Source organism: Python bivittatus, unplaced genomic scaffold, assembly GCF_059951505.1.
Source record: "Python bivittatus isolate LINGU-HERP-01145 unplaced genomic scaffold, Pbiv_v1 ctg000840_np1212, whole genome shotgun sequence".
In the NCBI taxonomy this organism is placed as follows: Eukaryota; Metazoa; Chordata; class Lepidosauria; order Squamata; family Pythonidae; genus Python; species Python bivittatus.
Window position 1 is genome coordinate 2,256,320 of NW_028277113.1, and position 14,586 is coordinate 2,270,905.

At 36.6% G+C, this 14,586-nt stretch overlaps 1 protein-coding gene across 2 annotated transcripts in view; it reads right to left on the reverse strand.

The window, feature by feature from the left end:
• Positions 1-1,113: 1,113 nt before the first annotated feature.
• Positions 1,114-14,586, reverse strand: part of CDH18 (cadherin 18) — a 302,248-nt gene continuing 288,775 nt past the window's right edge. For both annotated transcript variants that reach the window (XM_088130719.1, XM_088130718.1), the window contains exons 11-12: positions 5,591-5,842; positions 1,114-3,395 (exon numbers count right to left, since the gene is read on the reverse strand). In XM_088130719.1, the coding sequence (XP_087986845.1) occupies positions 2,905-3,395; positions 5,591-5,842 (743 nt within the window). In that variant the 3' untranslated portion in view covers positions 1,114-2,904. The remainder of the gene's footprint in view (positions 3,396-5,590; positions 5,843-14,586) is intronic.

The following is a 14,586-nucleotide window of genomic DNA, read 5'->3' on the forward strand; positions in this document are numbered from 1 at the left end:
TTTGAATCTAATCTCCTGTCACCTCAGTAGAGCCCTTGACCAGCCATGAGAACCAAGGAACCAACCGAGAGGGTGGAACTTACACTACAGAGGGCCCTATCCATTTCTCAGGGACTAACAGACTCAAAAGAATCCCATATTACAAGATGGAGTCCTGTTATCTCCATGGATAATGTCCAGGCTCCAATTTCTCCCAAATGCAAATATAAATTCACGATGAGTCTGGCATACACAGCTCCATCCTGCTTATTTATTATATCATATTACTGTATGTCCAGAAATAAAATCTGTATGTAGAAATGTGCTTATATTAGAAGTTTCATTTTACTTGTTGATTACCTCATCAAAAAATAACTTTTAAAGTGCTAATGCTAGTATCTTCCAAACTGGGTACTAGCTACACTAGTCTTCCATGAGGAAATTCATGAAGCCCAATCTCTAATTTGTGGAAGACCATAGACTTTTGCAAACCTCCTTTTCAAGATCAGCAAGGATAATCTGCCATCAGAGGCCTTCTTGTTGACTCTAGCAAAACCTAAGCAGCTGGTGGGTTTCTAAAAGTAGGATTGAGGAAAGAAGGAACATTACAAGGTAGATTCAAGGAAGTCTTGGAGCCACAGGATTTAAACACTTACTCCCTCCTTGTCCAGAAAAATAGGAAACAAGTTATGCTAAGGGGACTTTCCTCTGCCTTGGGTTTGATGCAATAGTTCCTCTGCTACCTATGTTGTCTGACTGCTCTACAATGTTACACTGTTCGGCTAGTGTAATAATTCAATAGAATGATTCAAGGCTTATGTAAGCCAAATACTTACACAAATAAATACAACAGGAGGTTTCTATGTATGTTTCTGAATTATCTACTACTCTGGTTGTGCCTCCTTCAAGTTGAATGTTATTTACTGTAAAAATAATCACCTTGAGAAGTTTTAACCTATGAGAAGCATGACCCCAATATCAACTCAGGGGGAAAAAAAAAGCTGAGTTTTACTTATTGGAAGTTTGGGAAACACTATTATATATAACAGAATGGGCAGAAGAACCTTTTATTTGTCCTAAGGAAGGATGGTCTACAGCAATGAGGAAATTGATACCAGCTCTCCTGATGTAGCTATTTTAATCCAGAGACAGATGTTGCAAATTATATAGTCATCCAAAACAGCTGCAATGTTTTGTCTCTTGTATACAGAAATAATTTCTTTGTTCTGGTACTATTGCACTAGATCTAGAAGTATCTGTAATATAGGCTAGGGCTGACCAATATGTTGCTGACTAAGGTGAAGGTGATGCCTCTTCCTATGCTATATGGAAAAATAAATTGGATCTCATGTATACAATAGCAGTGGGGCAATGCACTCTGCCATAGAGGAGGCAGTAGATAAGCAAGGAAAATGATATGCCACATTCAGCCTTGAAGTCCTTGTTATTGATTCCTGTCTCCAAGCATCTGATTAAGATGATTCCACGTGATAGAGTTACTTGTCACTTCAGCAAATCTTTGTAACGTCAGGATTCCAGATATTGTTTGGAGTTGCTTTTATAGCTCTACTTTGCAACTAAATAATGTGAATATCTTATATCAGTGCTGCTGCTTTGGTGCATCACATTGAGTGGACCAACTTCAGCAATAAGATTTACAGCATGTGCTTTCAGGTCATTCCTTGGGTCTAACGTTCCTCAGTTTGGTGATTCCACCTTGGAAGTTTAGACAATGAAGTATACCAGCCTTCCCCATCTTACATTCTCCAGATGTTTCTAAGTAAAATTCCCATCAGCCCTACCCTAGCTAGGATCATTGGAGTTAAAGACTACAGCAACCTGAAAAGACCAGGTTGAGAAAATTTACTCTGTGTTCCCTATGTGAAAATATATGGAAATCTCCATTATTATATCAAATAATTTTTTTGATTTACATCAGCACATAATTGATGAGAGATCTCTCATCTACATTTTTGCCAGTCCAAATGAAAATCAGAAAATATAAGCCATTGCATAGCTTAACATGTAGTACATTTTCGGTAAACGAAAGAAATCCTATTAATTCGACGCACCTTCATTGCACTGTTCACTTAAATGAAATGAAAAAAAAAATATTGGGCTTAAAAAAAAGGCAAAATAACTATAAAATGGAAGCATGTTATCAGTCAGTAATTGAAATGTTTAAGAGGGGGAAGATTATAAGTTTAAATAAGCAGCAGTTTAATGCCTACTTCATTAACTCTCCAGGACAGAAAGACTGAAGTTGGCTTGGTGAAATGTTGCATTCACCAACAGAAGTCAGTTTTTTAAAGACAACTTCAGCTGAATGTTATTAAAACGTCACTCGACTAGAGAATTCTAGTATCCCCATATGAAAGAAATAAGATAACTTGGATTGAATAAAACAGAAGAAAATTACTCTGCCCCTCCTTCAATTACCCAATATCTCTAAGCCTAAAAACTGAGTTAAATAAGTAATACTGCAACCATCCAAGTAGAATTAGTTCCTCTTGTAAGTAGGCACCACTATAGACTCATTGCAACTGATATATTTCGGGAAATTGCAAGAATGTTGGCATTGCTTGGTTTACTTAAAGTATTGTTACTATTACTGCACCACGGACTTTATTGAGCAATGAAAAATATACACAAAGGAACAAACTTTTCTTGGGGGTGGAAGGGTACTTTTTTCCCTCAAAATCTGACTTTCTTCCAATTGAAGAACCCCATTTCAAATGAGAAGAGGGCACTTATTTCTACAGTAACTGTGTACATCTTGCTCAGTTTGTTCCAAGTACTGTATTCAGATATTATATATATAATATATTCAGATTTTATATATATTATATATATAATTGTTGTCATTATGCTTCCAAGTTGCTCGGAGAACTAAAATGTTCCATATTTGGGGAATGATCAAGATAATTAAGTTGTTCTTTCAGATTCTATTTCTCCATAAAGTTCAGCTAGCTTCTTGAACTCTGGTCCCCAGTCACCAAGATAATTGTAATCCTGGTCCGAATGTGTAGTAGCTGAATCCAAAGAGCTGATAGATCCCACTTCTGACCTTTGACCTTCATATGCATATGTCTGTAGAGAATCATAAGGGGGCACACTAGGATCAAGGTCTGCTTCTGCCAGCCTTTGCTTAATGAACTCATGAACATCGATCGTGTCAAGACGAGATGAAGTGGGATGCTTGGTTGTGGGCTTCACTTCAGGCCGAACATCCCTCCGGAATTTCAGTTCTTCAGCAGCAGATGGGTTCCGCAGGGCGGTAATATCAAAAGCTTCAGTATCCTCCTCCCCTCCGCCCTCGTCATCATAAGTGACAACATTTTCCCGGACATCCTCCTCTGAAATGACCAGAGGCTCCTTTTTGCTGCGTTTTAATGTGATGAACAGGACCACTATTGCTGAGGAGAAAATCCAGAACAGGGTATTAGTAGGGCTGCCAACTGGTAACTCATTCTAGTTGACAGATTAGCTGCTTTTTAGCAGAGTTATCTATTATTTCATTCATTGATTAGGCTGCAATTAATCTGTGTCCTACCAGTACATCAATATAGCTTCCTTTTTGAGATCATCATAAAGTGTAAGATAAAATAATATCTTCCCATCAACTAATATTATCACAAGATATTCAAGTAGGTTCTGGAATTAGATATTCAGTTTTAGTGCCACAGTAGGGCTATTTAACTATTACTAATAAATACAAGAAAGATAGGATGCTATATTGTTTCTCAGAAAAAAATAGAATGATTTCCTTTTTCTGAGCACACGAAGACCCACAGGATGTAAAACAAAACAAAACCAAACCCCAACTTCCCACACTATTGATTAAATAACCCCCTTCAACCAACCTACAAACACCTTGATTTATGAACATATTAACTGAGATTATTACATTACTAGAAATTAAAATTTGTGGCTGGCAGGAAAAATGAACTCATAGATAGATTGATGCTTGTATTTTACAGAAAGACCTCCTTGTAACAGATAGTATATGCATCTATATCTACGTGATATATGCATATCTACATGCATATCTACAGTATTTGCCTCTAATCGCTCTAATAAGGGGTGACTTTTGCATTAATAACTCGCTAACAGTTCACGCTGTGGAAAAGCTGCATCTTCACAACCTTAAATATGGAGGAAAAGATTACTATTAATCAAGGGTCACATTAAGACCCTCAAATTCCACAAATTCCTCTGGAAAACAAGCATGGTAGGCCCCTTAGACTTTATAGGTGCTATTGACCCCAAACAGCCACACTGGTACCCACACTGGGCATAGAAGGAGTGATGGATTTCAATAGCACATGAGAATATGGAAAAATAGAGATGTTTCTTATCAGAAATCTCCAGTACAGCAATAGAACTTAAGAAATCTGCAGAGAAGAAAAACGTTGTTGTTAATATATTATAGCTATTTGAGAAACATACACTGAACAATTTCTTCATTTTAATAAAGCAGCCTTGCCCAATCTTTCTAAAGACATTGGGATGAGAACTCTCAGAAATAAGAGCCAACTTGGTGGCTAAAATTCTGGGGACTTGCAGCCTGCTCTGCAGGGTAGCAGGCTGAGGAAGGATGACATTTAGTGTTATTGACTTAATTGCATGCAATTAAGAAAAGTGGTATATAGTCATTATATATAAATCCCATTGAGTGTTGCATTTTTTCTTTTTAAAAAAGGACTCTATTCGCAAATGGAGTGAATTTGGGTGAATGGATGGATGGGTGGACAGACAGACAGTGTGAACAGCTGAAATTCAGCTAACTGAGAATATTAGCTAATAGCTACTATTCAAATGAGTCTAAGTATGTAAAGTGTTCAGAGAAAAAGTATTTCCAAGGACATTTATCTAATGGAATGATCTTGCTTCATCTGTCCCTTGCCCCTCTTGATGAGCCTTTGACTGTTATCAGCTCATCCCACAGAGATAATTAGCAAATGGCTTTCCTATTCTCCCTCTCCTTCTTCTGGCAGAGGGATCCATTTCAAAAAGACTCTCTTCATCTCTTTTCTTTTTCCCTGAGAGAATTAGCTTGTAACCTGAGTTGGTGATTTCCTGAAATCTTACCTGGTAGATCGATAATGCTAATTACTTACTGACCTCTGCAAAATTAATTCCACCAGATGCCAGCAGCTCAGCCATTTGTTTTAAAGGTTCCCCTGCCCTATCAATTGAATTCAAGCCTGGATTTATTCATTTTTAAACCACAACCTTGTATTTCTAGCTACCTCCTATCAGAAACAGTTCCTGGTTCAGTGGTTATTTTTCTTAGTCTTTGCACCACATGGTTGCAGGTTGTTTGTTTTTGCACTGCACTCACTTAGGTGTTACACTGAAGCTATTAAGGAGGGATTTTGATTATCAGCTGACGTTGCAGAGTTGGATGCTGAATAGGGCTAAGAGGGAGTGACTGGCCCAAGATTTCTATGCCTAAGGTAGGACTACACCCTGATTCTCCCCACTTCTAGTCCAGGACCTTAACCACTACACCACACTCGCTCTTGCAGTTCCTGGTTCAGTACTACAACACACATTGCTGCTGGGATTATCTGAAGGTTCCAGAAAGGATGCTAACTTGAGGACTTACCCAGGAGAATGACAACACATAGCAGGATGGCAATTAGGGCTCCTGTACTCAATCCAGCAGAGGAGAGGAAAGCTTCTGCATGGCAGGTCCGCACACGGCCATCTCTTTCACATGCGCATACCCGTATGACAAGAGTGGTGCTACTGCTGAGAGGTGGGACCCCTCCATCAGAGATCACAATTGGAAGGTAATACACATCCTGGGTAGTCCGACTAAATCTCCTCCTTCGGGTCAGGATACTGGCCGTATTATCTACAGCAAGGAGGAGGTCAGAGTAGTATTAATAAAGATGATATGTAATCATGCTGAGAATATGCATTTTCTTTTTTTCATTGTCAACACATTGTGGATATCCTGGTAATCCAAATGACACATTCTAGTAAACTCTGGATCTGCCTAGATACGAGAGCCCCATGATGTGTGTTGGGTCACTTTATGGATCCTGGGATGCTGTGAACAAGGAACAAGGCTCACTGAAACCTGAACTTAAAGATTCTGAAGTTCTCTCTGAAGAACTTATGAGTAGCTGTTTCCTTAGCTCAGAGACACAGGACTGAAGAACTGTGTATGTTGAAAGTAAAATGCAGGGAAACTTCCTAAAGCACCTCCTAGACCAGTGTTGTCCAAACTTGGCCACTTTAAGATGCGTGGACTTCAACTCCCAGAATTCCCCAGCCAGCATGACTGGCTGGGGAATTCTGGGAGTTGAAGTCCACACATCTTAAAGTGGCCAAGTTTGGACAACACTGTCCTAGACCCAAATCACTGACATCAGATTTATATAGTACACCTTTACAGCTGGATGAGATGGTGAAAGCTAGTTATTGCTGAAGATAATACAGTACCTAGAAAAGTCCCCCAAATTAAAAATAATTCAAAACATAAACAAAAGTCTTTGTACTGTTCTAATCTGGTTATAAAACTATGTAGAGCTAATGAAAATGCTGCATAATAAAAGAGACAAATAGAAATAGCTAGAACAAGAGTTTTAAATTGTTTTGAACGGAATACAGTGAACTTGGCATGATCGGTTTAACTTTCCTCATGTATTTGTATTGACATTTAACATCTTTTCTTTGAGAGGACACAAGGAGGGAAGCATAGAACAAAGAGAGTTTGGGTCAAGTGATGAATTAATATGAGGTCAATTTTAATTGGAACAAACATTTTGGATTCATTTAATAAGAATAAATGAATCAGAAACATGCATGCACATTTGCATTTCACTTAGGCAAAGGAAGTATTAGGTTACGTGAGGGTGCTTCAGGATTTGTGAATAGATTCCTCTGGCTTTAAGCCCTGACTCCCCTTCCAAGATAGAAAGACAGGGAATTGCATTCTGATTTTTGTTTTAAAAAAAATCTGGACCTCCTTTTCCTTTCTGCATCTTTCTTCGATCTCCTTATAAAAGGAACTTTTTTTCTCCTTATCTTCCCTATTAATTTTCCCATTTTTTTCTTTGTGGTCTTAGGAAATCTTTGATCTTTTTTAAAGAACTTGGCCTGAAAATCATCTAAGGATCTGGAACTGTTCCACTGAAGTGGCAAATAGGGATTCTTCTGATTATGCCTTGATTAGCTAATATATTCCATGTATTAATTGCAACTGATTTATTACATTTAAGCATTTTCTATATAATTTGCTTCATGGAGAAAATCTATGTGATTGCTAAGAGTCAATACTGACTTGATGGCACATGATCAATCCATCAAGATAATGTGCCATTTATTTCATATCATGGCTTAATTGTTTTCTATGTCTTGTCACCATTTTGCCTAAATATTTCAACAAACCTTTTGTTAATCTCCCCTTTTATGTAATTTTGGTTTAATGGTCATTCTCCATGGGCTTAGTGGCATAAATTAACATAAAATGAATAAATATTTCAAAAAGATTCAGAAACACCTTATCAGAAAAGCAACTTTTTTCCTTACTCCTATTTCCATCTATGCCATACAGTTTCAGATTGAAAATATGTGAAGTCCCAGTCTTGACCTAGGATAAAACTTATTGTGTCAGCCAAGAAATGGACTGTGAATATAATTATTGCATTAGCACAATTGTACACTCTCTCATATTTAAGACTGAGGTGTCAAATAAGAGTTAATCAAAAGATAACATTTAAAAAAATGTTAATATGCCTCTATCCACTGTTTATATTAACTCAGGATGGACAATAGGGCTCTTTTTACTCTGGTTGTTTGTTTGTTTATTTATGGCTTGTTTGCCTGTGATTCCATACCATTAACCTCTAGAATTAGCCACAGAATGTTTGTCAAAGGTTTCTCTCAAAAATTCATAGCTTTATGTATGTTTAAAATGCATAGCTTTATATATTGGCAAGACTGAAAATGTTTGCAACTTCACTTAGGCATGTGGATTAGGTAAGCCTGTAAAGATCAACGTTTGTAAGGTTCAAACTTCCTAGGTTTAGCTATTGGTATCTTGCCCCATTTGGATTGGAATCCAGCATTTAAGAATATTGTGCTTCTCAAATCCAAGTGGCCAGGTTGTTAGCTGGGTTAGTACTCAGGGTACCTGGAAGCTTGTAACATTTGGGGATGGGGGGAACCATTTCTACTGTAGATTCCTGATAACAAATGGATTTTGTTTCTTTCAGCAAGTGATTTAAAAGCATATTTTCTCTGAAAACCTTTCCTTACTACCTAATTGTATCTTGGCAACTTAACAGTCCCCACTCCAATGGCTTCAGATATGACAGACATGTTGAGGAAGTGCCTTTCTCATTTCTAAATGCAATCATTTGTACATGAGTGATTAACACTCAGGCTCTTAATGAACAGCCTGTACACACAAGGATAAGCAATGGATGAAGGCTGGTTTCTTTCACCCCCACCTTCCCCCCAAAATCTGGCAGTAGTAGCAGTGCTGGACAGTTCTATTTCCTCTGCATTTGTGTTACACTGAGGGTGGATGGAATCATAAATAGAATTCAAAGCATTCTTCATGATATCATTTTATTTACTCCTGAAAGAGTGATATACTTGAGATGGATAGTAATAAATAATAAAAAAGTAATAAATAACTAAAGTGGTAAATAAAAAAATAAAGGAGAATCTTTTGTGACTAAGCAGATGATACACTATATCTAGATAATACTTTTTAATATATATATTTATAAATAAAGTTTTACTTAAGTGTTGATTCTTAGCACAAATCATAATGGTGGAAGTACCTATATTAAGCATCACTTCTCAGCCACTTTACGTACCTTGAAATCAGCTGTTTTATTCACTGAAAATTGGGGCTAGATAAAATCCTCTTTTGAGAGGAAGAGAATCAACATAGCCAGCTCTTTCATTTTCTCAGGAAACTTTTTGTATTTATGGGCATTCAAAATGTCCTTTGACATTCAAATGGCTATCTCTTTGTCACTCTCTAGTGGGTGCTAGAATATAGTCAACAATTGATTAAACACACCCTTTTATGTACTGGATGGATCATTCTCCAGTAGTTCATGTAGCAGATGCAGTATTAAACAATTCTCCAATGAAAGGGCAGTATTTGAAACATATTTGCTAGAAGTATAAAGTCACAGTATGATGTTGCATGCAACCTGATTTCTAAAACTAAAATACTGTGAAATACATTGTTTATAATTGTTCTTTTTTAGAAGAATAAAACTAGAAATGAATTGAGAGCAAAGATTCAGGAACATTGGATGGAAATAAACAGCTTTAGCTTCTTTGTTACATTATTTAAAATACTTTAATCCAATTTTCATACTAAACTAACTCAAAATAGCTAACAAAAAAGAAGCCTAGAAATACAGCATCTAATTAAAATCAAGATTTTAAAAATACAGAAATTTAAAACTTGTAAAACATACTCTATTAATACCACTGAATTCAGGTGTAAGTAAAATAGGTTCATTTTTCAGTTTGTAAAACTTCACTATGAAAAAGACTCCCTAATGACATTATGTTTTTTGTTGATTGACAGAAATTTGTTTTACTTCAAAATAAGGGCAACTAGAACAAACATTATCAGATAACTACAAATAATATAAATTTATAGCAATTCGTGGTATATCGTGAAGATGCTTATTGATACAAGGCAAGTAAAGCAACTTGATATAATGAAATTTTAAATATGAAATGCAATAGCATATTTCAGTTGAAAATATATCTGTATATTTATAATATTTATTTATATGAACTACACCTAAGCATTTTTGAACTTAGATCTGGCTGGTAATTTAAGTGGTCTCCTTTGAGTTGTGCTCACTTCTGTTGACTTCACGGTTACATCCACACAGTTTTCATGGTAACCTTACAGAAGTGATTTGCTGTTATCTTCTTCATGGATGGGACACTTCCCATCCAAGTCCTAATCAGATCCAACTCTGCTTAGCTTTGCAAGACAGATTTGCAAGTCAGATAGGTGCTGCCACCTACTGTCACAGAGTAAAGACATCTTCCAACAAAATGGATATCCACACAACTTTATCAAAAAGTGCCTGAACACTCAACCTACTACAACACAACCAACACAAGCTATGAAAAGGATAACACTGTCATACATCAGAAATGTCTCAGAAACTACCAACAGACTATTACAACCACATGGCATCTCCATAGCACACAAACCAACTAAAGCCCTCCAAAGCATCTTAAGTAAACCAAAAGACCCATTAGTCCAAGGGGGGGGGGAGGACCAACAGGAGTCATCTACAATGTACAGTGTAAGGACTCTAACAGCCACTATGTAGGACAGACAGGCAGAAGCCTTGCAGAGTGCATCCATGAACACCAACTAGCAGTCAGAAGTCATGATGAAAACTCCTTAATCTCACATGGACAGACTTAACCATGGTTTCAACTGGGAAACTATCAGCATCTTAGACCAAGCTAAATCCAAAAATAAGAGGGAATTCTTGGAAGCTTGACATTCAGACAAGGCAGTCATCAACAGGCACATAGAGATAAACAACATATGCACACTATTCAAAAGAGACAATAGAAATGAAAACAAAAGGCCAGAACATCTCCTCACCAGCAATCATCAGCCAGATAAGCAGAGATTAACACCAAGAATACCACCAAACATACAATCAAGCAGTAAGCAATACCCTAATCAAGGAACTACCAGAGGAGCAAAACAAAACCCCCACCAACACTGGCAGGGCATGCCACAGTATATAAACAGTAAGCAAACCCCATTCCATTCTAGCACTGAAGATGTTACCTAGCTGGGTAACAAAATGTTTGCAAGAAAACAACCAAGCTCAGAGAACCCGAAGGACTCCACAGACAACTTTGAGTCAACCTTGATTCCTGGTGCTTACATGAATATATCCAGTTTCCCAAGCAACAGCACAGATATGTTCTGCACCACCAAATGGCAATAAATGATATGATGTCATATCATTCTTTCAGAAGTCAGATTTTACTGCCTGCAGCATTTACTGGGTAAATCTGTACATCACATTTTTTAAAATAAATGCATATCTACTTATAGGGTTGCTTTGATAAGTTCTAATTATGTGATACACATGATTTTGCTGCTGCATACAATTGCTTAAAAAGATCTTCATACAGGAAACCAGGAACTTTAATTACAAATTAATGAAGAAGCATTTAAATGAAATTGATGTCATTGTCAATTACAGAGTCATTCATATATATATATATATATATATATATATATATATATATATATTCACGACACAGCATATATATTTTTCCTATGACCCAGTGTGCAGCAGCTTTGCAAAAGGGAAAGTTCATTTGAGGACTTTCACAAATTCATCATCATGTGAGGGGTGCGGAAAACCCAATTTGCCTTTTTTATTTTCTTCACATCACTTCATTATATAGGCCCTCTGTTCTATCTCTTCTTACTAGTTCCCTAAGCAAAAGGAATAGAATAGAATAGAATAGAATAGAGTAAATCCCCAATACAATTGTCTATTCCCACAAAAAATTTGTTCCAATCCCCTGATCATTTTGATTGCCCTTTCTGCAGCTCTTCAAGCTTGATAATAATCCATTTTAGAGAGAATAATCAGAACTGTACAGATATTGTGAAACTGGAGAAAAGGCATACCAAGCCCCCCCCCACAAAAAAGCAAAAACCTTCACCAAGATTATCTTTCCTGTCAATATTTTGTTTAGAAAAAAGATGAACAGGGAAAGTTGTATGGGCATGACACAGCTTCATAAATTCTCCATAGTGAGAATAAAGTGGACAGAGGAAACGTTTTCCTCCCTCTTGCTCTATCCTAGAACCTGAAGTTCATCCAGTGTCAATGAATGATGGAAGTTTCAGGATGTAACCACATGGCCCCTGGTTAAATTGTGTCCTTTGCTGAAGTAGGATGCGATGGAGGTTTTGAAAGATTAGACAACTTTGTGGCTATCAGTAGCTAATATCCATAATGGATTAATCATATTTCCAAGATGCATGCTTCTCAAGATTATATCCAGGGGAGCAACAGGAGTAAGTGATTGCCTTTGTGACATGTTTGTGAACATCTCCCAATATTTGGTTGGCCCTTATGAAAAAATGGATGCTAGATAGCTTGGTCTTTTGTCTAATTCAGCAGGACCCTTCTGACCTTATTAGGATTCTATTTGATTCCAATATCTGATGTGTAAAATTACTTTAAAAACATAATATAAAGAGTTACAGTTTTCAGTATGCATTTTATCATGTGACTCTGTGAAAAGAAAATATAGATCCCATGTGCTTTTATCAACAGGGATTTGCTTGAGTTAAAGCAAATCCCAAAGCTTTCTCTTTAAAACTGATCAGAAGTATTTAATCAACTTCATAACAAACCATGTGCAATCTTGTGTGTTTGACTAAAGTGGCTTTCACCAAACTGCACACTTAAAAATAGAAGAAAGGCCCATTTGTTGAATGGAAGGTTCAAATTCGCAAAAAAGTCATGAGAACCATAAAAATGAAAGAACTTAAGCACAGAAGATTACCTGCAAAGAGAAGAGGGCTGAAAGAGAATTGAAATGTAAGTACAGGTACAAATGAAAAAGGAGATAAAAGCACAGAAGGAAAAATGATATTCAGAAGATGAAAGTCCAAGCTGAGGGAAGGAATGGAATGAAAACCACAAAGATGGAAAGATGCTTTTGTGAAAAGCAATTTGAAGCATAATCCTAAAATGAAGTTCACAAATAGAATAATGCAATAAGTGCAGGAAACATGAAATACTAACACTTAAAACAAGCTTTGGGTAATATTTCTAGTGGGAGGAGGATGAAGGAAAGACTTTTGCAGAATAACAGTATGTACATGTCAAAATCCTGAAAACTATTGATTATAATTTTATTTTTCTTCAATTGTAGCAAACTTGAAAAACAGGTGGAATTAAACACAACAGTCATAATTACAAAAAACTCTACTATCTGGATTCCCACTGACAGCTTTAGGGGAATAAAAAAAATATGTATCCACATGAAGCTAGAAATGTTTCTCGCTATAGCTGACATACCAGAATGTCCCAACAGACTTTCAGAAATGTAAATGGCTGATATCTGTCATGCAAAGAAAATGTATTGATTTGCATCTGGATACTTTTTCTGTCTCTAATAATATAAATTAAAATAATTATCTCAGGAGAAAGAGTTAAATATGAGAGAAATCAGTATTTTTGAGTGCAAGGTTTTTACTGCATATTAAGAAATCTTTTTAGAGTAGTTGCAACAGTATTTTCAAATATACTTGCCACTCAAAGAGTATAGGCCAAATATCCATGATTACTATTGCCCCATATGGATCATCATCAATGATGTTGTTATCAGTGTGACCATGTGCTGCTATCATGAAGGTGTCTCAGAAACACCAGATAGACTTCTGGTAGCTTTAATGGCTCCTCTCACATCATTCCTACCCATTAGAATGGAATACACCTTGTATCAAATTTTATTTATGGTTAATTTACATCCCACCCTTTTTCATGAGTTCAAGGCAAAATAGTACTGTCTCCTCAATTTGATTGCCACAAGAATAACCCAGATTAAGCCAAGATATTTCAGGATAGGTCTAATCACTGAGTGAATTTCTACCGAAGGTTAGACTTGAAGTTGCATCTCCCCAGAATTAAGCTAATACCCAACTGCTGTATTAAGATGACTCTTATCTAAAAGGGAGAAAGCAAAGGAATTCAGTTTAGAGACAATTCAGATGGTGGATAAACCTGTTCCTCTGGCCTGCAAACAATACCTTTTGAGAGTTGAGCAACTTTTGATCAATATAGCCAGTAGTGTGCTGAAGCTGGCTCATACTGGCTCAAGAAAACAGATTGTTAAATTTTCAGGGATTTTGCAAGCTGGTTTAGAGCAAAGCTGAACCACAATGCCTGTTTGGCGGCTTGCGGTGGTGCGGTGGCTGAAATGGATAACAAGTGGTTGCTATACATTTGCTAGCACATCACTGAATATAGCCCCCTACTGGATATTTTACATTGATCCCACTTGAACATGTAGTATGGGATGCTAAGAACTGATCTTGCAGTATTGAAAGAATGACATAACCAACATATGGCAGTGTGATGTGCCACCTTACTGTTGTTCTTGGGGAGGGGGGCACTTTAAGAATGGGAAGTTGTAATGATATTTTTTGGATGTGTGGAAACTTTGAGGTTTTCTTGAATAAGGCGCTATCTTCCTCCTGTGGGAGGATACTGATATTAGATTTATATTGAATTAGCACTCTCTTCTGAACCCTGGATAATTACTCAAATAGTATTTATTTGTTGTCAATCTTGCTACAAGAAATCTATCAATCTAGTTTGTTACTTTTCTTTTCCCTTATTCTTGTAATAATTTTATTAAAGATTATGTTATACAAATAAAACTAATACACTCTACACAGAGTAAATATATATATATAAAGAAAGAAAAAGAAAAAATGCAGAAAAAAGAAAAAAAAGCAAGAGAGAGAGAGAGAGAGAGAGGGAAAAGAAGAAATCTCCCCTCTCTCCACAGCAACTATAAACATTAACAGCTTATCAC